Below are 27,702 nucleotides of genomic sequence, written 5' to 3' on the forward strand. Positions count from 1 at the left end.
TCTGTTATAGTTCGCCAGAGTAGTGTAATGCGGTTTTCTTCGCTGAATCAGGATAAGGTTATACATATAGCCTCAATACAATCACTTTATAGTTTACGTAGCTGATGCCCGCGACTTCGTTCACGTGGATTCAGGTTTTTAAAAATCCTGTGGGAACTGTTTAATTTCCGGGATAAAAAGTAGCCTATGTCACTCTCCAGACCTTTAACTTACCCAGGCAAAAATGACGTCGATCCGTTGCTCCATTGCGACTTGACTGAAGGACAAACAAACTAACAAACACACTTTCGCATTTATAATTTGGGTAGTGATTGATACTTTATGATAGCCTAGTGGTTTAGTCCTCCTATTCGGGAGGTCAGGGTTTCGATCCCGGGTACGCACCAATAACCTTTCGGAGTTAGGTTTGTGCGTTTTAAGCATTTAAATGTCACTTGCTTTAACGGTGAAGGAAAACATCGTGAGGAAACCTGCATAGGTAATGTTCTCAAAGATGTGTCAACTCTGCCAGTCCGCACTTGACCAGCGTGGCGGACCTAAATCCCTCTCATTCTGAGGTAAATATTTGCTTTAACGGTGAAAGGTTTAAGGGGGCGGTGAAGGGTTGATTATAACAGACATGAATTCGTACTAACTGACGAGTAAGACAGTAGAAGAGTGCTCTACAAATGAATCAATTTAATTTTTCACTTTAGATACTTATACTACCTGATGCCCGCGACTTCGTCCGCGTGGAATTAGGTTTCTGAAAATCCCGTGGGAACTCTTTAATTTTCCGGAATAAAAGTAGCCTATGTCACTCTCCAGGTCTTTATCTATACCCATGCAAAAAATCACGTCAATCCGTTGCACCGTTGCGACGTTATTGAAGGACAAACCAACAAACAAACACACTTTCGCATTTATAATAAGGGTGCTGATGTTAGTACTTAGTTACTTATCTACTTACTTCTTTTTTAGGGTGCAGTACCCGAAGGATGCCAAGTCAACGGGACCCTATTACTAAGCCTTCGCTGTCCGTCCGTCCGTCCGTCTGTCTGTCAGCGGGCTGTAGGTATCTCGTGAACCGTAATAGGTAGAGAAATGAAATCTTCACAGAATGTATATTTCTATTGCCTCTATAGATATAGTAGGTACGCGACAGGTCGAAATGGCAATCGGGGTATGAGGGGGGGGACGCCCCGGACACCCTCACCACCCTCGCTATCCCCGTAGGTTATACGGGGCGTCCCCGCCCGGATTGCCATCTTAACCTATCGCGTACTATTGGTACTATTAAAAATGACTGCCCGAAATTTTTTAAAAATTAAAATGTTTTTTGCATGATGGTACGGAACCATCCCTGTGCGAGTTTGACTCGCTCTTGACCGATTTGTTATGTTTCATTCGTCAGACAAAAATCTAAGTATAAGTAGGTAATCGTATTTTTTATAGTATTTATAAAAATATAATATTTATAAATATTTATAAAAATAATTGAGATGAATAAATAGAACGCTGTTATTATAATGCTCTACTTTAAATAATAAACAAAATAATGAATTCCAACTACACAATCATCGGTCGCGATAAAAAGTTCATTGTAATTTGTAAATGATAATTTTTTCGTCCAAGAATAACCTACATAATTATGTTACAAGTACATGTATTAAGATAAACCCTAAAAGGGGAATGGTCAAAATATAAGATAACTTTTGCTCGTTCAAAACAAAATTATAATTATATGGAGATATCAATTCCTAATTAAGTAAAACTGCGCGATCCAGTTCGTAATTATCTATCCTACTTACCTCATCATTTAAATCCATCGCCGGCCAATAACTGAGCACGGGTCTCCTCTCAGGGACAAGAGTTTAGGACATAGTCTACCGCGCTGGCAAAGTACTAATTGGCAGACTTCACACACCTTTGCGAACATTATGGAAAACTCTCAAACATGCAGATTTGGTAACGATGTTTTCCTTCTCCGTTAGAACAATATGATTAGTTAGAGCTAAGAGCTCGGGATTCAAATTCCGTTCCGTAATCTCCGAAGAAGAAGGCCTTAACCCAGTGGCAGAGTTGACCTAAGGCGTAGTAGGCCCAGGCCTAGGGCGGCCAGATATAAGGGCGGCCAATCGTGACAAAAAATTCACTAATGATAAACATGAAACAACTCAAAGTAGGTACCTAAATATTGTAAAGGGTCGCACACATTATGGCGGGCCGCACTGCACCGCATCGTATAGGTAAGTTACGACCAACCCACCCAAACCTTTTTTATCTACACATCTAAATATATAAAAGGAAAAGGTGACTGACTGACTGATCTATTAACGCACAGCTCAAACTACTGGACGGATCGGGCTGAAATTTGGCATGCAGATACCTATTATGACGTAGACATCCGCTAAGAAAGGATTTATGAATATTCAACCCCTAAGGGGGTGCATTAGGGGATTGAAATTTGTGTAGTCCACGCGGACGAAGTCCTGAGCATGAGCTAGTTTATTTAAAAATTAGTTACTTTCATCCAATTTGAAATCTATCTATTGACCATACACGATGTTATGCCAAAAATAAAATTAGATAACCTTTTGCCATTGTCTGATCTACCTACCTACTATCTATCCTATTGCCTAATAACTTTAGCGCACACATTACAGACATTCGTTGAACTCTTTTGTATGGAGCGTTTTTTGATAAATGTTTACATTTTTTAAAAACCGGTAACAACCATTTTCGTAAATGTCAAATTGACCACTAAAATATTTGCCTTAGGCATAGTGGTATTTGAAATCAATACATAATAAAATCTTGTTAAGTAAATAAAATTAATTAGTGACCTTCGAGGTCACAGTGAACATAACAAAATTAGTAGTTTCTAAAATCCTGTTACGATTTTCATAAAATTCTTACAAACCTTATTTGGAAATTCCTAAAGAATTATGACGTAAGCGTGTGGAACATAAGGGGCCAGTATCAAATTGATTTTTAACAAAAATGTGAGAAAGATAGATTTATTCAGTGTAGTGTACCGAAAGAGACGCCAATAAAGTTAACCAAGTTTAAAAAATAAACTTGATAGGTACCTACTTATGTAATGTTAATAAACAAAAAATGGTTTTGAATTGTGTGGATAACCACATAGCTATTTATGTGGTAATTAATCCACACAAATTATCAGAATTCTAAACCGGTGGTAGAGTCAACATATCCGATTCCGACGATTCGAAAGCACTTGTAAAAGATTATTTTAATAAAAAAGATTTTTACTTTATTTTTATTTTAGATAAGATTCTTGAAGAATCAATAAGAGATGAATCAAAAATATTTTTAGGTAGTTTGTACTTATTCTTTTTGATATAAACAAGGTCATAGTATCTAATGTCGTAATCTATAGGTACCTGTGGAGTCGATAGTTTAGTTAATTTCACATTTTTTTTATAACAAGCCGTTAAATTGCTGCGCGTACGCCAATAGTAAGAAGCTACCTTTCTAACAGTGAATGGAAGCCCTAAATAATACCGCTATTACATTTCAAACGTACCGGTGTTCCGAAGAAATACACACAGCACACGCACTTTCTAATCAAAAAAAGTTTTACACCACACAGCACAGCGGAACACAGTGTTAATCTCGGCGGAGTTTCTTCGAGATGTTTGTAGGTTGTTGACACGTTATAACGTAGTTGGAATATACGTTTTCGTCTACGTGTGAACGCGGCGCGCGGCTCGAACTGAGTGAGACCGGTCTCAGATTTCTCCCTGTAAACATCGAAAGCGAGCCTCCGAGCCTTTCTTCGACGCGGCGAAACGCATCAGCGGTCCCCTACCATGCGCACTCGTTCATTTTTGAATTCGAGTTTATTAAACGAAAAAAAACGGGCTGAATTGAGCATTTCCGCCTTTTTTGGAAGCCGGTTAAAAAGAGCGGTGATAGCATAGTGGTTAAGACGGCAGCCTTCAGAGGGTCTGGAGTTCGAACCCGCACCTCTAACTTTTCGGAGTGCGATGAATGGACATCGTTCCACCAAGGCCATTTGATCTGTTTTGAAAAACAGAAAACATAGCAGATTGGTGCGTTAGGTAACGTATCTAAATGATTTTCTAGCCGAATTTCGGGATATGGCGTCCTATCTTAACGGAGACTAGCAATGTTTTTTTTCACCATGAGTGCACGCTTGACCACGATCACACCTGATGGGAAGTGATGACGTGGCCTAAGGTGGGACGCGTGGGAATTTCGCACGATATTATAGTGCACAAGTGCGATGCGTAAGATGCACAAACACAGGTGCACTCTCTATTCTCTCACTCTCATAGTTTTATGTCCCAAGTGGTGGCAAATCAGGCGCAGGACGTATTACGTGCTCTGCGAGGCACCGGAGTGTACGCCCCCAACTTTCTAGCTCCGGATCTCTACTGAAAATTACTTGACAGAAAAGCTCAATTTCTCGAATAGCTCATGATCCGTAGCCGCAACCCGCGACCACAATATTATTACTTTCTCTACTTGATGGCCATAAGCATTGGCCAATGTTTTGAGTGGCCAAGAATTCGTGTTATTGGCCGCATTGCCGATTTTATTTATAGAGAACTCCATAGTAGGGGACTGCCAAAGGCTTTCTTTTGACTCATAAAACGTTCGATGACGTTCGAAGCGGTCAGGACATAAGTACCGACTAAATCGGTCAAGGTACCTACTCGAAAACGAACACGAACGCCGGCTGCCTCCCAAGTCCCAGTGGCTCTATAGTGATTCAAAGTTTAACCTTAGACGAACTTGTTTAGAAATGGTCACGTCTTTATATGGACTATGCCGATTTGGATGTTGTTTCAACATGATTCAATCGGTAGGTATACATATATACTGCCCACGTATAAATAATAATGAATTGAGATATAATTGTACCTCTTGTACGTGATAATACCTATAGAGAGAGAGCCAGCGCCAGACCTTCGTCATTTTATAAAAGCTGAAAGTTTCTTTACGTATGCTCCCCAACACTGGAAGGAACGATCAGCGACTATGAAGTTTGGCTCATGGTGGCTTTGGGAGATCACAGGTAGGTACCTAATAAAAGTGTAAAAAATCTTACGCCAAAGTATAAAGTAAATTTTTTATGTTTTCCTGGGAATAGTATTAGAAATTACGTCATGCCTTTCCAGACACTTAGTACCGTGGTAACCCCCTGCCAGACACCCTTACTTAAACAATTTATTAAATTTAAGGGTGTCTGGCATGGCAGGTGTGAGGTGATCGCCACCATACTATAAGTGTCTGACAATGCATGACGTGATTTCTAATACTGTTCCGAAGAAAATATAAAAAAAATTGACTTTATACTTTGACGTCAGATTTTTTACACCTTTATTTACCTGTGATCTCCCAAAGCCACCATAAGCCAAACTTCATAGTCGCTAATCGTTCCTCTCTAGTCTCTATGTTGCAGACCATATGCAGAGAAACTTTCAGCTTTTTATAAAATAACGACCATCTGGCACGCGCTGGCTCTTAGTCCACTACATTTATTATTACTTATCTGGGTGATTGACAACATACCGCCTGGGTCTAGAAACTTGAATAGTGGACTACGGCCTCTAAATCCTTCTCATTCTGAAAAGAGATCTGTGCTCAGTAGTGATCCGGTGATGGGTAGATACTACGCGTACTATATGTACTAGATAATACATATAGTACGCGACAGGTCGAGATGGCAATCGGGGCGGGAACGCCCCGCACATCCCCCGCGCTAACCCGGTGAGGGCAAGCGCGGGTGACGTGTGGGTGTGCGGGGCGTCCCCCCGCCTCATACCCTGATTGCCATCTCGACCTATCGCGTACACGTTTGAAGCTTTTACTATATTATTGTGGCATCTCTTTTTATGAGAGCAGTAATAATATTTTTAATTCATAGTCTTGATCAAAATGTTTTTAATCAATTCCTAAAACAGAAAATTAAGTAGTTAGGCACCACAAGTTAAATCAACGTAAACAATGAAACGGTGAAATAGAAAAAATATTTGAAAATACCAATCTTTACATACGCAAACAACAAAACAAGCCATGCATTGTTTAAACTGTTTATTCAAGTGGTTTAACAATTTCAAATTCTTTAGAACACAATGCCAGGATATACCTGGCTCATACCATTGAGTAAACGAGCATATTACAGCATAATAAGAGAGCCAAGGATAAATTAATGTCTTCGCGCAATACTTAGTGCCGTACCATAAAACATCCCCAACATTCGTACCAGTTTTTCTAAAAAAATTACGGCTGAACCGTATACGAATGAACCGTTCTTTTGTCATGACAGTTGACACAGAGTTAAGATGGCGAGCGAGTTCTCATTTTGTACGGACTATAATGCCGATGAACCGACGGACCTCCTGATCGTACTATTTTCATTAGTAATTTGGCATGTTTTTAGATAATAATAACAATATGGTGGGTTATGTGGTGGGTATGGTGGGAGTCCAATCATGGTGGAACAAAATAAAACATCAAAAAAAGACTATAAATATTTATTAATAAAACTTTTGAGGAACGACCCCACAATTTTTTTGATATTATGAGATAGTAGATACACAAATAAAATACTTTACACAATAATAAAAATAATTTAGGTACATTTCATAATTTAAACTCATATTTCTAACCCTTTACGACCCTTAGCAGACCCTTAGGCACATAAAAATCATTACAGCTTCGTTTCGTACTCATGATAGATCATGTTGTGTAATCGAGATACTTATATGTACATATGTATAGTACGCGAGAGATCGAGATGGCAATTGGGGAGGGAACGCTCTGCACACCCGCACAGTCCCCGCGCTAACCCGGTGCGGGCGAACGCGGGTGACGTGCGGGTGTGCGGGGCGCCCCCCGCCTCATACCCTGATTGCCATTTCAACTTGTCGCGGACAATAGATATTCATATCTCGATTACACATGATTGATTAGTTAGTCAGTTAGTAATATAGTCATTTTGAAAAATATAAATTTTTAAAATAAATAAATGGTTCATCAGAGTTAATATTATTAGTAGAAGGTAATTCATAATTAATATAAAAAGAGTACTTCAAATTTTTGTTTGCTAAATAAACAATTTTTGTCAAGTTTACACCAGAATATATATTTAAGGACTTATATTATGTACTTTTAATTAATAACGCATGCATATTTTATTTGGAATGGATGGAATCCGAGCCCTCTCCCTTAGGATTTTTTGCCATTTTGCGCCTGAGGTTTTTCAGTAAAGATTAAAATGATCTTAGCATAATACGTGCGTTTCACGCGTGGTTTGGAAATATTTAGGTTAGAATGGAAAAATTTAGGTTCCTTCATAGGTTAGATTGGATCACTTGTCCCTCATCGTCTGGCGGGAAAAAATATGCTTTCTTCTTTTTTACGTACGTTGAGTTAAATTCATCTCTGTAAAAGACAAAATAACGTTATTGTAAACCGCATTTACAGCCGTACTCAAGAGTCGCTAATCGTTCCTTAAGATTGAGTTAAAACGAGACAGATTTATGTGAGAGATATAGCTCTGTCTCGTTTTAACTAAACTTAAGTAACGATTAAGCGACTCTGAGTACAGCTGTTATAGTTTCGTAAGTTGGACTAATAATACTAAAACGGACATAATGATGCTGATTCTGAGCACACCTAAAATTTAGAGTATTTCCATCCTCTTCTTACTAATATAATATGAAAAGCACAAACACAGTTTGACAGTTTTATATTTAATTTAAAGTTCTCGCATAGAGTTTTAAGCATTATAGTCGACGCATTTTAAACTGAGTCGTCGAATTATCTGTCTGTTTCGCTTGCACTTACCTACGACCTGTAAGTGCGAGCGAAAAGGACAGATAACTCGACGACTCAGTTTAAAATGCGTCAACTATAGTCACATATAATTTGTAACTGAAAACTGGTGTACCACCTATTTTAAACATAAATGTTTGTAATAAATAAATAACGATTATGAAGATTTAGGAATTTGGCCGTGCTTTTGGTTTGAAGCATTACATACAGGACACAGATATATCGAGGATTCGGCCCCAGCTTTCTTGTTTAATTTGTATCTGATCCGACCGATCACGTGACCGTCTCGGTGATTTGGGTCGGATCTGACCCAATTTTTTTTTACGCAGATGCGGTCGCCTTTCAGCTCTATTCAGGCGATTATAAGCTTTATCCTGATAGAAATAGAGTTTAATATTCTTTGCGTATGAATCTGAATGAACCAATTGACTATAGACAACATTCACTCAAACCTAAGTTCATACAAAAAAAAAATCATTAATTCAAAGTCGTAGCGCGCGGTTCTGTGGACATGACGGGTGGCGCCAGTCGAGCGCCCGATCGTAATTTTTTGGCATACAATCGGCCATTTTTAAAACATAAATCAAAATCAGACAAAATATCATGATTAATATAATCTACACTCTACAGCAACCAACTATCAACCAATTCATCTAAAACACTAACATTATAGTATTGTTGCGTGAATAAATATCAAATGAAACTGTCCATAACTATTTACTTATATATTAGTGGCGTGCACTAATACTTTACTTTGGCACGCCACATATTCTAAGTGCTTCTAGTTCTGCAAGACTATCCTAATCAAATACAAACAAAGAGATGAAATACTATTTTTCTTGTAATCACTATTCACTATCTTTGATTTTATTAATAAAATAAACTATAACAAATTAATATACTAAAGTTTTGCAGAACTATGCACTTACGAGAGAATTTAGAGTGTCTCCCTCCTCTTAAATATGTGCCAAATCCCGGATAAATTTTTGTAAAACTTGTATTTTTCGTTATCCCTTAAAATATAAAAATAAAAAATTAAGGTGAATCGAATCGTTAAATCATTATGGTAGCAGCTCTTTTGATTGTATTTTACGTAGGTAGGTGTTGAGTAAAACATTGGTGAACTCGAAAGAAACTAATTGAAAACGGCGGCGTTAATCATTCCCTCTCACTTACACACTATATTATACTATAGTATGTTATGTGTATTTATTTTATTTTATTAGTACACCCGTTCCGCTTTTTTAATTTTTATAATATCCTCTATCCTTTTTCTAGTTTTTACTGTCGTTAGCCAGACTCTAATAATAAATTAATTTTGTGTCAGGCAATAGAATTACAACCCATAACAAACTGTCTAAGCCGTAGATGGAATAATAGGTAGATGTAAGTACTGTATAACCGCGTATGAGATAGCGATAGCACGACGTAACGATGAATAACACGACAATTATTACCATTGTTTAGTAGTCAATATTTGTATTAACCGATCAACAATATTTGTATTAAACGTTTTTATGTGAAAACAAGTAAATAACTCATGAGAAATACAATTACGCCACGAATTCTCAAAGTTTGTTTTGCAACTTCTTGTATGTATTCTTGAAAAAAACCAGTTACACGATAAGGGACAAAAAATAGGTTAGCTGCGTCTCTGTTTATCTCATTAGTAACTTTATCTGTGCTCTCTTTTTAGTGCGAATGAGAAAGCAAACGTTCCTGCATCTACCTTTATTACTCTATCTACGGTCTAAGCACACTGGACCATAGAGCAGAAACAAAGAGGAGTTGGCCTAAGCAACTGTGCACTGTGATTTTCATTTAGGTCCTGACGTCATCACTGTGGGCGGGGCCTTAGTATGCTGTCTGCGTTCGTCAGGTTCACATATATTGAGACTCGTATTATCGGTGTGTTTTCGCGTTTTTAAGAACAAAAGGATGAAGTGTTGTGTTTTATCGTGTCAAAGTTATTCAGACAGACGTTCTGATGCTATGAATGGTATCACATTTCATTTGTAAGTAATTTTATACGTAATTATTAAAATAGTTCTAGATTATTGACATCTAGTGTGAGATAGCTGATCTATGTAGTGACATCAATATATCGATGTTAGGTCGCTAAGCGAGTAGTTTTGCTACTAACCCGCAGATGGAAAATTGAGAAGTGGGCGGCGTTCCACAACCCCTCACCCCGCAAAATGTCACTCGATATTTCATAGGGAAATCTTAATACAACATCTCCTCTTTGTTTCTGCTCTATGCACTGGACCGATGGTACGTGCTCTCCGGGTCATGGAGGAATGGTAAACGCCTAATTCATATCTATTGGTCACCTATCCATTTTACCGACTCGGATCGAAGTTGCTTAAGCGACGATTCACCGTAATTTTTTAAATTTAAATATATTAATTAAAACATAATAAAAAATAGCATTCAGTAAGAGCATAGTCTGCAAAACTGTATACACAGGGCGTAACCTCTCGCATAAGGAACTTGAGGACGTTCGAGAGCACATTGTACTGGGCAACGTCCATCCCATATTGGAATATACTATTGGCGCAGTAACCAGACATCGGTGCCACGCATGTGTGGTATACTAGCAGTGCTAACATCCAACTCTGCTTTTGTCCGGTCGGTTTTAACTTCCTTTCCGACATTGGGAGCAATGGACGTTGATTTCGCTTTGGAGTAAGGATTTTCTCAACCAATTCCTTTGGATTTTCTTCTAGTGTTAACTCTTTTAGCATTGCTTCGTTTGGTTCCTGCGACGAGTTAATTCTGAACATTTTCATATAATTTACTACTTTTGAATTTTTTGCTTAAAATTAATTTTTTTTTTTAAACATAAAATGTCTTACCGTTTATCGAAGAAGGATATCGGAGAGGTCTCGGTGGTCGTGCTGGACGGCTGGAATTATATGAATAAGATTTTTTTTTAATTTGACGTTATAGTGATATGACGTTATATGACTAGCGGATACCGGATACGCTAAAAAAGAATGTGCCTAATGCATATTTCTAGTGGTCTAAAAACCATTTTCGCATTATTGCCTTTCTAATGAAACCGATTTGGGGCACATCGGTTGGATGGTTTCAAAGTTTATAACGTTTTGTGTTTTATATATTACACGATGATTTGATTGAGGCAAATGGCACAAAGACACAGTTTTTTAATAAAAATGGCGAGCAAACGAGCAGTCCGGTCACCTGATGTTAAGTGATTACCGCCGCCCATGAACATTTATAAATTAGTAGGACATTTGTAACATTAATGTTATATATGTCAGAAATTACTCCCATATCATTGACGGAGCCGTGGACTATAGTCTATATCGGTGAAACAATTGGGGCCGATTCTCTTGTACACAATCTCTAAACTAAACTAAACTAACAGGTCTAAATGTAGTGTTATCCTTTGCCGCAAGCGACATTATGAAAGGTATAGCAATAGATTTAAGACGTGTCATTTTAGTTTAGTTTAGAGATTGTGTACAACGGAATTAGCCACACTGTTCGCCAAACGTGCACGTTGCCGTGCCGTATATTAACAAGAGAAGACACTCACATTGTTCTCCTTGTCCTCAGTGTCGGACGACGCGCGCCGGTTCTTGCACAGTAGCGGCTGGCAGCGACAAGTCGCGTCGCAGCCCTTGTTGGACTTGACGCAGCCGCACATCTTGGTGGAGCACTGTCCACGACACGTGCAGTGCGGCGAGCCGTCGCTGCCGCGCTTCACGGCACGAGTCGATGTGTCGATAGTAGTGTCGGCTTGTGTAAAGTTCATCGTTAGACGGGAACGTTGTGCCTGAAGATATAATACACCATAGGGTGTCTGCTGTATAGCATGATTAAGCACTTAATAACTTAAAAAATGCATATGAGTGTAAGTTTTTATAAGACGTAAGTTTTATGCGAATACATGGCGTAAAAAGTTCCGGACATAATTCTACGTAACATAAATACAAAATATATTTTCAAAAAATTTAAAAATATGACGGCCATCTCGGATTTCAAAATTGATATAATTTTCTAATCAGTACCCCGAAAAACTAGGAAATGACACTCATATTGATTTAAAAAAAAGTCACAAATAAAGTTAAGACTAATCTATGTTTTTTTAAATAAAAATGGCGAGCAAACGAGCAGGCGGGTCTCCTGATGTTAAGTGATTACCGCCGCCCATAAACATTTGCAGTACCAGAGGAACCACCAATGCGTTGTCGGCCTTTCAGGAATTAGTTGGTCCGCTCCTTGAATAACCCCAGGTTGAAATGTATTGAGGACACCGCCGAAGGCGTTTGTCTAATCAAACAAATTCAAACGCTTGGAAAATTGTACATCTTATATGATATTACATTCCGAGCTAGGCAGCAATGTTCCGCTACATTGCTGCCTAGTTCGGAATGTAATGTCATATAAGCTTATAGAGATTGTATGGGGAACAGTAGTGCTGCGACAGGACTGTGACAGCACTGTTGCGGCAGCGCTGCTGCGTGCAGCGTGGTTCAGAATCATACCTTTAATGTCTTTCTTGGGGCGTTTCTTGGCGTTCTTGTTCGCGAGCTCCTCTAACTCGTCTATTATCCTTTTCTATAAAAAAAACTGTAATACCTGTATACGTTTGAACAAAGGCGTCATTCTCCAGTCCGGGTCGTTATCCTTGTCCTCGTCCTCTTCCTCCTCGTCAGAGGGCGGGAACTCTATTTCCTTCACGACGTCACCGTTAATGTCTTTCTTGGGGCGTTTCTTGGCGTTCTTGTTCACGAGCTCCTCTAACTCGTCTATTATCCTTTTCTATAAAAAACTGTAATACCTGTATACGTTTGAACAAAGGCGTCATTCTCCAGTCCGGGTCGTTATCCTTGTCCTCGTCCTCTTCCTCCTCGTCAGAGGGCGGGAACTCTATTTCCTTCACGATGTCACCGTTAATGTCTTTCTTAGGGCGTTTCTTGACGTTCTTGTTCGCGTTCCTGAGCTCCTCCAACTCGTCTATTAACCTTTTCTGTAAAAAATAACAATGATTGACGTTGCGATTGGTGAAAAAGGTATCTGATGTAATGAACTGCTGAAATATAGCCAGACCAGAAAAATAAAAAACTTCGCCATATTGCGGACAACCCGTGGAACTAATTTCTACAAGACTAGCTTATGCCCGCGACTTCATCCGCGTGGACTACACACATTTCAAACCGCTATTTTACCCCTGTAGTGATTGAATTTTCAAAAATCCTTTTTTAGCGGATGTCTACGTCATAATAGCTATTTGGATGCCAAATTTTTAGCCCAATCTGTCCAGTAGTTTGAGCTGTGCTTTGATAGATCAGTCAGTCAGGTTTTTACTTTTATATCTATACAAGAGTGACCATAGACCATATACTAGTGGCGCCCCCAGAGCAAGTTTTTTATATTTCTGGTCAGGCTTTAAATAAGTGTCACCTGTATGCATATTCAAAAAAAATTACATAGTTGTAAATTGATATCATTTTCGCCTCTTAAATGTGCTGATTACGAAAACCTCGGAAATCACACCTTACACCAATTACACATCACCACATTACTGTGTTATCAATACACAATGTTGATATTTCAGTCAGTCAGTTTATTCTTTTTATAATTAAAGTACCGGATACCCGGCGAGTGCTACTACGCTAAAAAACGACTCTAAAACCATCTTCGCACTATTTACTTTCTAACGAAACCGGTTTGGGGCACATCGGTTGGATGGTTTAGATAGACTTTGAAACTATCCAACGGATACAGGTAGAAACATTTTTGTGTTTTATATATTAAGATTATGGGTGACTCACATTCTCTTAAACCATCTTCGCAATATTGCCTTTCTAATGAAAACGGTTTGGGGTACAACGGACACAGGTAGAAACATTTTTGTGTTTCGTATATTAAGATTATGGATGACTCACATTCTCATGCTCGACCTGCTCGAGCCGGTCCTGCTGCACCTGGATCATGTTCTGCAGATGCTTGCACGCCTCGCTGCGGTCGCTGCGCCCCACCATGCCCCTCTGTAGGGCTACCAAAGCACTTATCTGAAAATAAAACAAGATAAAGTTGAATAATAAAATCGACTACGATCGTCTTAATAAACGCTGAAACATTATAGTAAAATTGTTTTTCTGTCACTTGGTATATTTTAAATTTGTAGTATATTTATATTTATGAACTTAAAATTTTTTCCTCTTTCATTTGACACCCCACACGATACAATAGAAAAAAAAAATTTTTGAGACCCCACTTTTTTGGGTAAAACTATCTATACCTACATACCTTCTGCTCATTTTCCGATTTCATTGAAACCAGCCGCTGTTCGTATTCAGTCTTACAGCTGTCATATTCCATCATCAGCCTGTCATACGACTCCTTGACTTGTTCGTACCGCGCTTGAAAGCCTTTCTCGCTCTGATTGCTCAGATCCCGTTTCGCTTCCACCAATAGATCGAATAAGCATTTGAGAGCTACTTTGGCTTCCAGCATCGACTGTATGTTGTCCCATTGCGTGCGGGATTTGTTTTCTGCAATTTAAAAGATTTTTCGTTCAATTTAAACCTATTGAAAAATACTTTTTTTTAAATCATTAACTACTACTAACACCACAATCTAACCCATGAGTGAAGGTAATATGTAATCCATGCTAAATATTATAAATGCGAAAGTGTGTCTGTCTGTCTGTCTGCTAGCTTTTCACGGCCCAACCGTTCAACCGATTTGATGAAATTTGGTACAGAGTTGGAATGCCGGGGAAGGATGTAGGCTACTTTTTATCCCAGAAAACTAAAGAGTTGCCACGGGATTTCCAAAAACCTAACCTTGGCCTCGTCTTCCGATTTGTTGTGAAGAGTCTCTATCTGCTTCGTTATCCATGCCCCAAAAACTGAGTATTCAGTCAAGTTACCTTGATCAGCAGTGAGTATCTTCTGTTGCAGGTCTGACATCTGCGCCTTGCGTAGCGCGAGGTCTACCTGCAGCTCAACGATCTTCTCTCTGGTGGCCTCGTCTTCCGATTTGTTGTGAAGAGTCTCTATCTGCTTCGTTAGCCATGCCCCAAAAACTGAGTATTCAGCCAAGTTACCTTGATCAGCAGTGAGAATCTTCTGTTGCAGGTCTGATATCTGCGCCTTGCGTAGCGCGAGATCTACCTCCAGCTCAGCAATCTTCTCTCTGGTGGCCTCGTCTTCCGATTTGTTGTGAAGAGTCTCTATCTGCTTCGTTAGCCATGCCCCAAAAACTGAGTATTCAGCCAAGTTACCTTGATCAGCAGTGAGAATCTTCTGTTGCAGGTCTGATATCTGCGCCTTGCGTAGCGCGAGATCTACCTCCAGCTCAGCAATCTTCTCTCTGGTGGCCTCGTCTTCCGATTTGTTGTGAAGAGTCTCGATCTGCTTTGTTATCCATGCCCTGATCAAATTGAAATTGTATTTTTTACCGATTTCAAAAATCTCAATTCGACTGTATGTTTGTTAAGCGAAACTCCGCCACCGGCTCCAAAAAAATATTATAGAACTACCATAACGGCGGTTACTCACTCATCCGATCTGAGTCCTTGAAAATACGTTCCGAAGTTGTCATAGAACTATTTGTATGGTAGCTTATGGTTATACGTAGATATTTTTTATATCCGTATTGTAACGGATCCGGATCGGATGAGTGCGTGATCTCTCTAACCCTTGTATATACAGGATGGTCCCAATATTGTCGTGAAAAGAAAAAACTTTCCTACCTATCAGAAAATACCCATGTATGTTCAGCGATTTTTTGTAATTTACGAGTTATAATTATTTTTTAGTTTTAAGTGAGCATTTATTTTGTGGACATCCTTGTTATGAATAGTGCTACTATGTATAAAATAATTACTATCTCAACCAGATCCACTAGATAACTTTCGGTATCAGCCCTATAGGGACACTTATTACTAAAAAAAAAACCGGCCAAGTGCGAGTCAGGCTCGCGCAACGAGGGATTCAGTCGTATTTTTTCGACATTTTGCATGATAATTCAAAAACTATGATGAATAAAAATAAGTAAAAATCTGTTTTAGAATGCACAGGTGAAGACCTTTCATATGATACCCCACTTGATATAGTTATCTTACTTTCAAAATTGAAAATACTAATTATTAGTTCATGACAACAATTTAATTTTTTTTGTGTGGTGTAACCACAAATTCGCGGTTTTCAGATTTCCCCCGAATGTCTGCTATAAGACCTACCTACCTGCCAAATTTCATGATTCTAGGTCAACGGGAAGTACCCTGTAGGTTTCTTGACAAACCGACAGACAGACAACAAAGTGATCCTATAAGGGTTCCGTTTTTCCTTTTGAGGTATGGATAATGGAACCCTAAAAACAGATAAACATCATCATCATCATCATCAGCCTGTGGACGTCCATTGTTGGACATAGGCCTTCCCTAAAGAGCGCCACCACACCCGATCCTCAGCCTTCCTCCAGCCACTTCCCGCCAGCCTCTTTCCATCCAGTCCGTCTGCTGGAGGGCGTCCCACACTACGCTTGCTTAAACGCGGTCTCCACTCAAGGACTTTCCGGATCCAACGGCCATCGCCTCTACGACAGGCATGACCCTGCCCACTGCCACTTCAACTTGCTAATAGTTTGGGCTATGTCAGTGACCTTGGTTCTCCTGCGGATCTCCTCATTTCGGATCTTATCACTCAGGGAAACTCCTAACATAAACATCAGTTTAAATATTTTACCTGTACTCCATAAGCTCATATAAGGATTTCTCCGCTTCAACAATGCTGAGATGTACTTCAAGCTCTTGTTCGATGTACTGTTGTATCGCGCCGGCCTTCACATTGCCCTTGGCGTTGCGTTTCATCGCTGTCTGCTTTTGTCTGTCTAGAGCTTCCTGAAAAGAAAATAAATCCGCTTTGAAAAAAAGCGGCCAAGTGCGAGTCAGGCTCGCGCAATGAGGATTCCGTACTGCATTCGTTCGTCTTATTTTTTCGACATTCTGCACGATAATTCAAAAACTATATGCATAAAAATAAATAAAAATCTGTTTGAGAATGCACAGGTGAAGCCCTTTTATATGATACCCCACTTGATATAGTTATCTTACTTCGAAAATTGGAAATACTAATTATTAGTTCATGACCACAATTTAATTTTTTTGTGTGATGTAACCACAAATTCGCGGTTTTTTGATTTTCCCCCGAATGTCTGCTATAAGACCTACCTACCTGCAGACAGACAGACAGACAACAAAGTGATGGCTATAGGGTCCTCGTTGCGCAGGCGCAGCATCGCGCGCTCGATGTCCGCCTTCCATTTACGGACCTCGTCACACTTACCCCGCTGGCTCGGTGATCGTAAGATCGACCCGGAGATCTATCTCCAGTTTCTTCAAGACAGTTTCTAGACATGCAAAATGAGTATATCTCACCTTCAGCCGCTTGTTGACGGCCACAGCTTCTTCCATCTTACGCTTAAGCACATTCTGCTGCTTGGCGTGCAGGGACTCCATCTTGGCCATGGCAGTGGCGCGCTTGCGGTCCTCGTTGCGCAGGCGCAGCATCGCGCGCTCGTTGTCCGCCTTCCATTTACGGAACTTCTCACTTTCTTCTCGCATTTGACGGATTATTTTGACCTAGAAGAAACTCATAAGCTTATGGGTCTCATAAGGAAGTGAATAACTCAGTGGGCGATGGAGAGAGCTATGCTCAAAGTTTTTTTACGTGATCAAATCAGAAATGAGGAGATCCGTAGAGTATAGTAATCAACACAACACAAAGATCATGTAGTTCGAAAGACCGACAGACATTGGCATCTCAGGATGATAGGCGACCTCACCCCAGAAAGCACAATAGTAGGCTCACTAGCACCACCAACCGATATAAATAATTGACCAATTGTAACGGAACGTTAGGTGTAGGAGACGTTAATTCAGTACATATTTATCTACCTTTAATAAGTAGACGTACTTATTATAGGTAGATAAATATGCGGCGGACAAAGCTGTGATAACCTAGTGGTTAGGACGTCCGCCTCCTAATCGGAGGTCGGAGGTCCCATCCCGGGCACGCACCTCTAACTTTTCGGAGTTGTGTGCGTTTTAAGTAATTATCACTTGCTTTAACGGTGAAGGAAAACATCGTGAGGAAACCTGCATGCCTGAGAGTTATCCATAATGTTCTCGAAGGTATGTGAAGTGTGCCAATCTGCACATGGCCAGCGTGGTAGACTAAGGCCAAAACCCTTCAAGAGTGCACTCTGAGAGGAAACCCGTTCTCTGTAGTGAGCCGGCGATGGTTTGATCATGATGAATATGCGGTGCAATGCGGGTAATATGAGTAGGTAAACACCAAGTTCTCCTGCGGGTATTCCGCCGCACGCAGCGACTGCATCTAAGCGAACAGACTTTACTTAGCCATACCTTGGTAGCCTTCATGGCCAGCAGTTCAGCATTCAAGGCAGCGATCTTGTTCTCATTCTTCTCCTTCATCTTGATGATGTTGGCTTGTTGTTGGCACTTCTTCTTCAGCTCCGATATCTGACTCTCTAGTTCTGACACTTTGTTGCGGCGCTCGTCGTGCGATGGGTCCTTGGTCTAAAGAAGGACAAATATTTTATAAACTATAGTCTACGCGTTAACAACCAACCAATCACAAACATGTTTTCTAAAATCATTCGAAAATTCAGTTCGAAAATGTTATCAAAAACATTCGAAATTCAATTCGAAAACATTGTTTCGTTTGTGATTGGTTGGTGACTCAAAATGGTTAACGTCACTGAGATTTTTGTCTCTGTCATCATGCATAGATAGAGTATAGCAACTGAGGAGCTGGCGAACAAAACGGTGTAATTGTAGGAAATAAAAATTTACAGGAGTATAAAATTAAATGAAAGCTGAAACTTTATTGTAATTGGTAGTCAGTCAGTCACTTTCATTTTCCTTTTAATTGTATTTAGACTAGCCTATGCTCGTGACTTCGTCCGCGTGGACTACACAAATTTAAAACCCCTATTTCACCCCCTCAGGGATTGAATTTTAAAAGATCCATACTTACCAGATGCCTACGTCATAATAGCTATCTGCATGCCAAATTTCAGCCCAATCCGTCCAGTAGTTTAGAGCTGTGTGTTGATATATCAGTCAGTCAGTCAGTCACTTTTCCCTTAATTATATTTAGATAAGTACCAACCTTGGTCTGCTTCAATTGCTGTAAGAGTTTCTCCTTCTCTTTCTGCAACTGTGAGATCCTCTCTTCATTCTCTCGCAGATTATTGTTGCTGTCCATCATCTCAATGTTATGAGCTCTCATAGCTTGCACTACGGATGCCTTGATGGCTATAGCACGGTTCAGTTCTTGCAATTCTTGGTTAAGCGCCACCTTAAATCAGAAGCTATCTTTTATACAAGGAACTAAAACTACAAGTGCATTTGAGAAACCACGTCAAATTCATGACTAGTGCACATTGCACATAACACGAACATCAAAGTTTAGATTAGTGCACATTGCATTAACAGATTATGACAAAGTTGTGACTAGTGCACATTGCACATAACAAATCACGACAAAGTTGTGACTAGTGCACATTGCACATAACAGATCACGACAAAGTTGTGACTAGTGCACATTGCACATGTCAGATCACGACAAAGTTACGACTAGTGCACATTGCATATATCATTAATTTTAGCTGACCCAGCTTACAATTTCTAAACATCCTTACTGAATGGGTGTCTACATAATAAAGAAAACATGAATCTTATATTTCTAGACCCAACAACAGTTTTAGCTGTATGATGTCAGTCAGTCACTTCTTTTATGTAGTTACTAGCTAATGTCCACGACTTCGTTCGCGTGGATTTAGGTCTTTTACCTTATTCACGCAAAAAACATGTCAGTCGTTGCTCCGTTGCGGCGTGATTGAAGGAAAAACCAATACACTTTCGCATTTATAACATGGGTAGTGATTTGAGTATTTACCTGACCCATAGCCCTCTTCTCCTCCTCCATAACCGCCTGGTCTTCATTCAGCTCGTCAACTTCCTCACATTTCTCGCCATCTTCACTCTTAACCAACGACAACTTGATCTCATGATCAATTAATTCTTCCTCCGTCTTTATATTAACCGACTGCAAGTCTTCTAAACGAGTCTTAATATCTCTAAGGTAATCCATAACATGGGTTTTCTGAGTGTTATCATCTTGTAATATATCTGTGGTACTTAAATTTTCTATAGTTTGATTGCACTGTTCGGTCAATTCATTCAATTTCCGTTCTATTTTGTCCTTGGCCATTTCAGCTAGTAGAGCTTTTTCACAGAGATTAGTGTTTTCTATTAACATGTTACCGAGATGTTGGGTCACTTGTTTATGCTTTTTGAGTAGTTCTGCATATTTTGTCCTCTCTGCTTCGAGTTGTTCTTGTAATTGTTCATTGGATGCTGCATCTGCGTCACTGATTGTCGGTATTTTCCCGACCAGTTGTAGTCTGAGGTCATTTACTAATTTATTCAGTCTGAGAAAAACAAAAAGTTTATGTGAAACAAAGGAATCCTAAAAAAAAAAATTGTTGACAGTAATTTGACAGCTATAGTGTGAAGTATGTGAACATGAACCATTCATCTGTGGTGATATTTTTAAGAGGAGTATAGTCAGGATTTATTTTATCTTCTTTTTAACCATCTCTTACCTAAGAATCTCAGCCACTAATGTCCTGGTTGACAATAATAGGTTTGTTACGGAATACGGATGCGTCTAGCACATCTGCGTAGGATGCGTTCAGCACGATATGCCTACCGAAGGATGAGTCTAGTACGATTGGCGTGCCGAAGCGTGGCGCGTTTCATCCAAATTGTAATCAGGTTAAACACGCACATTATCGTAAGAATTAAATCTTTTATCTCAGTATCTCAGCCGCTCTAGCATCCTGGTTGATGATAGGTTTGTTACCGATGCGTCTAGCACGATCCGCGTACCAAAGGATGCGTCTAGAACGATCTGCATGCCAAAGGATGCGTCTAGTACGATCCGCGTGCCGAAGCGTCGATACAGGTTCATCCAAATTGAAATCAGGTTAAACACGCACGCATTACCGTAAAAGTTAAATCTTTATCCTACCTCAGAATCTCAGCCGTTCTAGCATCCTGGTTGATGATAGGTTTGTTACGGATGCGCCTAGCACGATCCGCGTACCGAAGCGTGGATACAGTTTCATCCAAATTGTAATCAGCCGGACTTACGCAAGCCACCATTAGAGTTAACGAATTACCACCGAGACTGTCTGTAAGGAAAAGTAATTTGAGAAAAATATTCAACTTCAATAAAATGCCAATTGGCATGTAATCTTATTTTCATCCCTACTAATCCATCATCATCATGATCAACCCATTGCCGGTCTACTACTGAGTACGGGTCTCCTCTCAGAATGAGAAGGGTTTACTAAATACACCCTTAAGTACATTATGGAGAACTCTTAGGCATGCAGGTTTCCTCACGATGTTTTCCTTCACAGTTAAAGCACTAACTTAAGATAATTAATTACTTAAACGCAAATAGCTCCGAAAAGTTTGAGGTGTGTGCCCGGTATCAATAGAGCTCCCAGAAAAGACCGACGTCTTAACCACTAGTAAACTTTGGGGAATACTAAAAAAAATCTTTACATAGTATAAAATAAAATCGCTTCCCGCTGGATGTATGTATGTATGTATGTATGAATGCGTAGATCTTTTAACTACGCAACGGATTTTAATGCGGTTTTCACCAATAGATAGTGATTCAAGAGGAAGGTTTATAGCTATAGAAATTGAAATAATGTAAATTAGGTCGGAAAGAAATCCTCTCATTTGAGTTTCCGAGGCAATGGCACCACATTAGTATCTACATTGCACCCATGCGAAGCCGGGGCGGGTCGCTAGTTACATATAATTTGCTTACCTTGCAATAGTCTTGTGAGTTTGCTATCCCTATAGCTAATAAAGCTCCTGTTGGTGCCGTCTCCCAGTGCCGATATAACGTTACCCAGCGCCAGCAGACCCTGGTTGATCTTCACACCCTCTTTCAATCTTTCGCCAACCGCTTTAGTCTTCTTGATGCGCTCTGAACCAGCCAGATCGACAAGGTGGAACTTTGAAGTGGTTGCAAGGTTTCTGTTACAAAATTTAAAAAAACAACATTCAATGGAGGCATTTTACACGCAAACAAGCAGTACTAAATTTGATTAGTATTTTAAGTTTGGGATTTCCCAAACTTAAAATACTAATCAAATTTAGTTTAAAACAATCATTTGATTGTTTTAAAATTTATCTGGAAGCAAACTAGGTACAGTACGCAGTCGAAAGTGATGAACATCGGCCTGACATTTCATCTTTGTAGAGCGTTGTCTCTGTCACTCATACCCATATGACGCTTTGTCTCAACGACAGAGACAGTGCTCTACAAATCTGCTGTCTCCTTCTAAAGATCGATGTTCATCACTTTTGGCCGCATACTGTACTTTCTAAAATTTCGATCATGACATGACATGGCAAGTAGCAATATAGGGAATATTATAGTGCAGAAGTGTGACTTATATAGAAACACATATGGTGCAAACAGGTGCAGGTTTGATACAACGGTCAGGTGCAGGATCAATGGGTTATGTACTCGCCGAGGCATAGGGGTGGGGGATATATTATGGACTTTAGACTTGTTGTGACTAGTGTACATTGCACATGAACGATCGCGAGAAAGTTATGACTAGTTCATTTTTTAATTATTTAATTTAGTGTACATAGATTGAACATGACGCATTGAGACAAAGTTTAGACTAGTAAAAAGAGTTTAGAGAAAATAACAGCTTCGTATAACTGGGCTTTACTATTTTAAGACTTTGCTAGTTTAATTTGTCACAGGAACAGTAGACTGTTGATCTAGCTAGATTCTAGAGTCTAGAGCCATCTTAGTCTGATGTTACTTGGTAGCTCCATTACTTACTTATCAGTCCGGCTCTCCTTAGCTATGACGATGGTGAAGACGGCGTGGCTCCGACTCGAGGCTTGATTCATAGCGGTGGAGCCTGTCACGCGACCAATGGACCCTTGCTCTAGCGCCATCATCGTCTCCATGGTCGATGTTACTGGTAGCTCGGTTATACCTGAAAATTATTCTCTTTTATCCAACAATCATCATCATCATGATCAACCCATCGCTGGTTCACTACAGAGCACGGGTCTCTTCTCACTACGAGAAGGGTTTAGCCATAGGCCATTTTTGTATGTAACCACATATTCAAGGTTATCGGATTTTCCCCTTACATGTGCTTACTGCTTAAGACCTACCTACCTGCCAAATTTCATGATTGTAGGTTAACAGGAAGTATCTTATAGGTTTCTTGACAGACAGACAGACAGACAGACAGACAGACAACAAAGTGATTCTATAAGGATTCCATTTTTCCTTTTGAGGTACGGAACCCTAAAAACAGAAAGTACAAACAGTAGGTCACTGACATAGCCCAAACTATTAGAAAGCTGATGTGGCAGTGGGCCGGTCATCCCTGCTGTAGGCCGTTGTAGCCAGTCCTTGAGTGGACACCGCGTATAAGTAAGCGTAGTGTGGGGCGCGCTCCAGCATGATGGACCGGGTGTGGTGGCGCTCTACAGGGAAGACCTACGTCTAACAGTGGACATCCACAAGCAGATGATGATAATAATGACGGTAAACAGTGAGATTTAAAAAAAAATAGTAATAAAAGATTTTACCTGGCAAAATAACACCCTTGTTGATGTCCTCCCTTATTTCTATAATACTGTGTCCCCTCTCTTTTCCCGAGAGCAAGTCGTAGCATTGCTCCTGGTATAGCTCCATGAATGATACGCTCACTTTGAAGATAAATTTATCATCATGTGTCTCTATGTATTCAAATATGTCTGCTACAGCTTGAGGAATGACACCTATGAAAAAAAATAAAGGACTGAATACAATATTATGATATTGAATATGATATGAATATAATAATACTAAATGATGCCCTCGACTTCGTCCGCGTGGATTTAGGTTTTTAAAAATCCCTATGTCCTTCCCCGGGACGCAATCTATCGCTGTACCAAATTTCGTCAAAATCCGTTGAACAGATGGGCCGTGAAAGGCTAGCAGACAGACAGACAGACAGACAGACAGACAGACAGACAGACAGACAGACAGACAGACAGACAGACAGACAGACAGACATACACAAACAGACAGACAGACAGACAGACGGACGGACAGACAGACAGACAGACGGACGGATAGACAGACAGACACGCTTTCGCATTTATAATATTAGTATGGATCAATAAAATAAACACGAAAGTGTCTGTTATCTAGCTTTTTACGGCCCAACCATTTAACCGATTTTGACGAAATTTTGGTACAGATAGGTATAGTTTGCATCCCGGGAACGGACATGCTATTTTGTCCTAGAAAATCAGATTCCCGACAGGATTTAAAAACCTAAACTCACGTAAATGAATTCTCTGGCATTATTTATTTGGTCCAGAGATATCGTCATGCTCCACTCGGCACTCCCTGTCGGCGCATCGCACACGTGGCTGTCCTTGTTTTCTCCTGCCACTGTGTAGTTTAACTTGCACCCTGGATATGAATAGCTACCTTTTTATGCCAGAAAATCAAAGACTTTCCACATGATTTTTGAAATACCGAAACTTACGCAGAGGAACTCGCGGGCAGTACCTAGTATAAAAGAAAGTACCTACCTGCTGCGTGATTCGCTAACTGAGTGTCTAATGCTGAATGATAGCCAACGATCTTATTTGACATTTATTTTGAATCCATTGAAGATTTTCTACAAAAAAATATTTAAATGTCACTCAGTGAAGCGGCAATATATTATAATTAACCAATGTCAAATTAGGTCGGTGGCTATCATTCATCGCTATACACTGAGTTAGAAATAGACAAACCTAGTTTAGTGGAATCACCGTCAGATCCAGAGTAGTTTGTGCCCATTGTGTATGTTTTTCCTGAGCCAGTCTGACCATAGGCAAGTATCGTTACATTATACCCTGAAACATGAATAAAATCGTTAATTATGATTATGAAAGCTTGTCAGCCTTTTTTTATACTGATGGATAATAAAATTGCCATCAACCATCTTAGTTGAAAGTTGAAACACAGTATATATGTGTTTTGGTTTATAGTTTTTGTTACTCAGTAGTAATAGCTGTCAATTAATTTTATTTATCTTAGTTAAAACAGAAAGTGTAGGCAAGTAGGAATCTAAATATATAAAACGAAAAGGTGACTGACTGATTTATCAACGCACAGCTCAAACTACTGGATGGATCCGGCTTAAATTTGGCATGCAGATAGCTATTATGACGTAGACATCTGCTAAGAAAGGATTTTTGAAAATTCAACCCCTATGGGGGTAAAATAGGAGTTCGAAATTTGTGTAGTCCATGTGGATGAAGTTGCGGGCCCTACAAAATTGTAATAAGCTATCAATCTGTGCAGAACCGGAGTAGGCTGCAAGCAAGTACTTAATATTCTCATAAGTAATGATGTGCAGAAACCAATAGAAACATACTCTTCAGAAAGTAGATTTATTATTCAGTAAGTGGTGACAAGTAGTATACAATGGCTGCAGTCAGACATAACCAATAACAGCATTAGACTGATGAAAGTTCATGCAATAAGTGAGTCAATGATCTCTCAGACCACTCTGATATGCTTGCAAACCGGACTAATCTAAGGTTGTCTTCTGCTATAACATCTTATTCTCAAAGTTGGAAATTTTGAGAGCATGTTTCCGAGAAGGAGCAATCCTAGATATAGGGGACATGATATGAAGCTACAATATCAATTGCCATAGTCAAATCCATTAAAACACTTTCTGACCAACAGAGTTGTTCACATATGGAATAAATTGCCTAAGGATGTGGTTATGTCAAGTTCTGTTAACCAGTTCAAGAATAGATTAGACAAACATTTGGAAAACTCAAAGCACTTCTGACATAGACGCGAAAGCTGCTTAGTCTATTAAAAATAATAATACCAAAAATCTCATATCAAAAATCAATATTTCTGTTTGTAAAGACATTTTTGAATTCTACAGCTGAATCTGCACTTAATTTACATATCGACTGGTAACTACCAACATGTTCTATCTCAAATTTTTCACTTTATTCTATTGCATATTCCACAGCCTGCCTGCTGTGATAACCTAGTGGCTAGGGCGTCCGCCTTCTAATCAGAGGTCGGGGGTTCGATCCCGGGCACACACCTCTAACATTTCGGAGTTATGTGTATTTTAAGTAATTAAATATCACTTGCTTTAACGGTGAAGGAAACCTGCATGCCTGAGATTTCTCCATAATGTTCTCATAGATGTGTGAAGTCTACCAATCCACACATGACTAGTGTAGAAGACTTTGGCCAAAAACCCTTCTCACTCTGAGAGGAGACCCGTGCTCTGTAGTGAGCTGGCGATGGGTTGATCATGATGATGATGATACATGTACTACTATTATTTTCCTTATTTAGTAACGAAGTATTAAGTTATCATTGTCCTCCAGACAAGCACCATCAGTGGCTGGATGAGGAAGGCTGAGGACCGGGTGTGGTGGCGCCCTTTAGGGAAGGCCTATGTCCAACAGTGGACGTCCACAGGCTGATGATGATGATGTACTAAGCCATTTTCTTCTTCATTTCTAATTCAAACCGCTAGGATATGGAACACTCTTCTACATCACTTTTCCCCTCCACTTTTAATATAGGTAACCTTCTAACCTTCAAGTCAATATTGAATATGCATCTTCTAGGCTGCATGCTCCATCTTAGGCTGCATGATCACTTACTAGCAGGTCTGATTGCACCAAGCACTAAGTTTAATAAATTACTATACCTTGAAACAGTCTGCCAATGAGTCCTTTAACAGCTGTGTCGTAAAATTCCTGTTGAGTGATGTGTTGAGCAAACACATAGTTGTATGTGAAACACAGATCTTTTATCTGCACCTGAGGGTTTCCAGGCACCACTTCGATACATTCGTCGCATCCTCGGTCTATCTCATTCTGCATCAAAGGCCTAATCCTTAAAGCAACCTGCACTGTATCTATAGTGGCTTTGTTATCCGTTTCTGCCATGCTGACCGAAATCTAGTTAATCTCGGCTAGAACTTCTATTTCTCCAAAACCGAAGTATTTTTCATGTCTTTACACACATGACCGTTACTCAGGAAAACGTCAGTTCCAGTAGGTATCTTTTTTTTCGAACTGGCTTTCGAACTGGCCAGTAGGTACGTTTATTTCCTAAAAATAAAGAGGTACATTTTGAATACAGGTAAATACGTTTTAAATTGTATTTTATATAGCCAAAAGTGGTGAGTTACAACGATTAAAATATAATCATCTTCCGTACTTGTAATACTTACGTATACTCCAATCCTTTTCCTTCAAAACAAAGTTCTGCGTAATAGATATTTATAAATTTACAAATCACTCAAATCACAGTGCACTTAGGTATCTCAAATTTACCAATACAATCATTTCATACGTAAAATGTAAATTACAATATTATAAAACTTTATTTCAAATGCAAACGGCTGGAAAAGGAAACCAAAGAGTATGTTTAATCCACAGAGTACATTGAATATACGAATCACTTCGTTAACAGACCAAATGCCAAAACTACGTTCAGGGTGCGTTCAGGAAACCACAGCCACCGACCACAACAGCCACAACACAAACAAAGTGAAAAATGGCGCTTGTACATCATCGAGCTGCGGAAGTGTTTAGAATGCTATAATATAATTAGACTGAAACTTGACTGAAATCATAAGGTATGTAGGGCAGAGAACGATGATTATATGGAGCCGGCATGAAGCTGCCACTAATGAAGGAAACCATTATACACTGTAATT

The 27,702-nt window shown here is 39.5% G+C and overlaps 2 protein-coding genes across 3 annotated transcripts in view; both read right to left on the bottom strand.

Annotated features, from left to right (window-relative positions):
* Window positions 1–3,709, bottom strand: part of sas (stranded at second) — a 48,008-nt gene extending 44,299 nt beyond the window's left edge. For both annotated transcript variants that reach the window (XM_034977994.2, XM_034977993.2), the window contains exon 1: window positions 3,530–3,709. The gene's annotated coding sequence lies outside the window, so the exon portion shown is untranslated. The remainder of the gene's footprint in view (window positions 1–3,529) is intronic.
* Window positions 3,710–6,495: 2,786 nt separating this feature from the next.
* Window positions 6,496–27,399, bottom strand: Klp3A (kinesin-like protein 3A). Its single transcript, XM_034977829.2, has 19 exons — window positions 27,214–27,399; window positions 26,686–27,091; window positions 24,743–24,844; window positions 23,540–23,731; window positions 22,773–22,932; window positions 21,735–21,946; window positions 20,919–21,081; window positions 19,782–20,316; window positions 18,993–19,181; window positions 18,224–18,397; window positions 17,234–17,437; window positions 16,542–16,696; window positions 15,077–15,225; window positions 14,098–14,342; window positions 13,734–13,859; window positions 12,626–12,814; window positions 11,378–11,617; window positions 10,671–10,720; window positions 6,496–7,419 (listed from the first exon to the last, which is right to left on the bottom strand). The coding sequence occupies exons 2-19, from the start codon at window positions 26,924–26,926 to the stop codon at window positions 7,329–7,331; spliced, it is 3,417 nt and encodes a 1,138-aa protein (XP_034833720.1). The 5' UTR covers window positions 26,927–27,091; window positions 27,214–27,399; the 3' UTR covers window positions 6,496–7,328.
* Window positions 27,400–27,702: the final 303 nt, after the last annotated feature.

Source organism: Maniola hyperantus, chromosome 18 (assembly GCF_902806685.2).
Source record: "Maniola hyperantus chromosome 18, iAphHyp1.2, whole genome shotgun sequence".
NCBI classification, from domain to species: domain Eukaryota; kingdom Metazoa; phylum Arthropoda; class Insecta; order Lepidoptera; family Nymphalidae; genus Maniola; species Maniola hyperantus.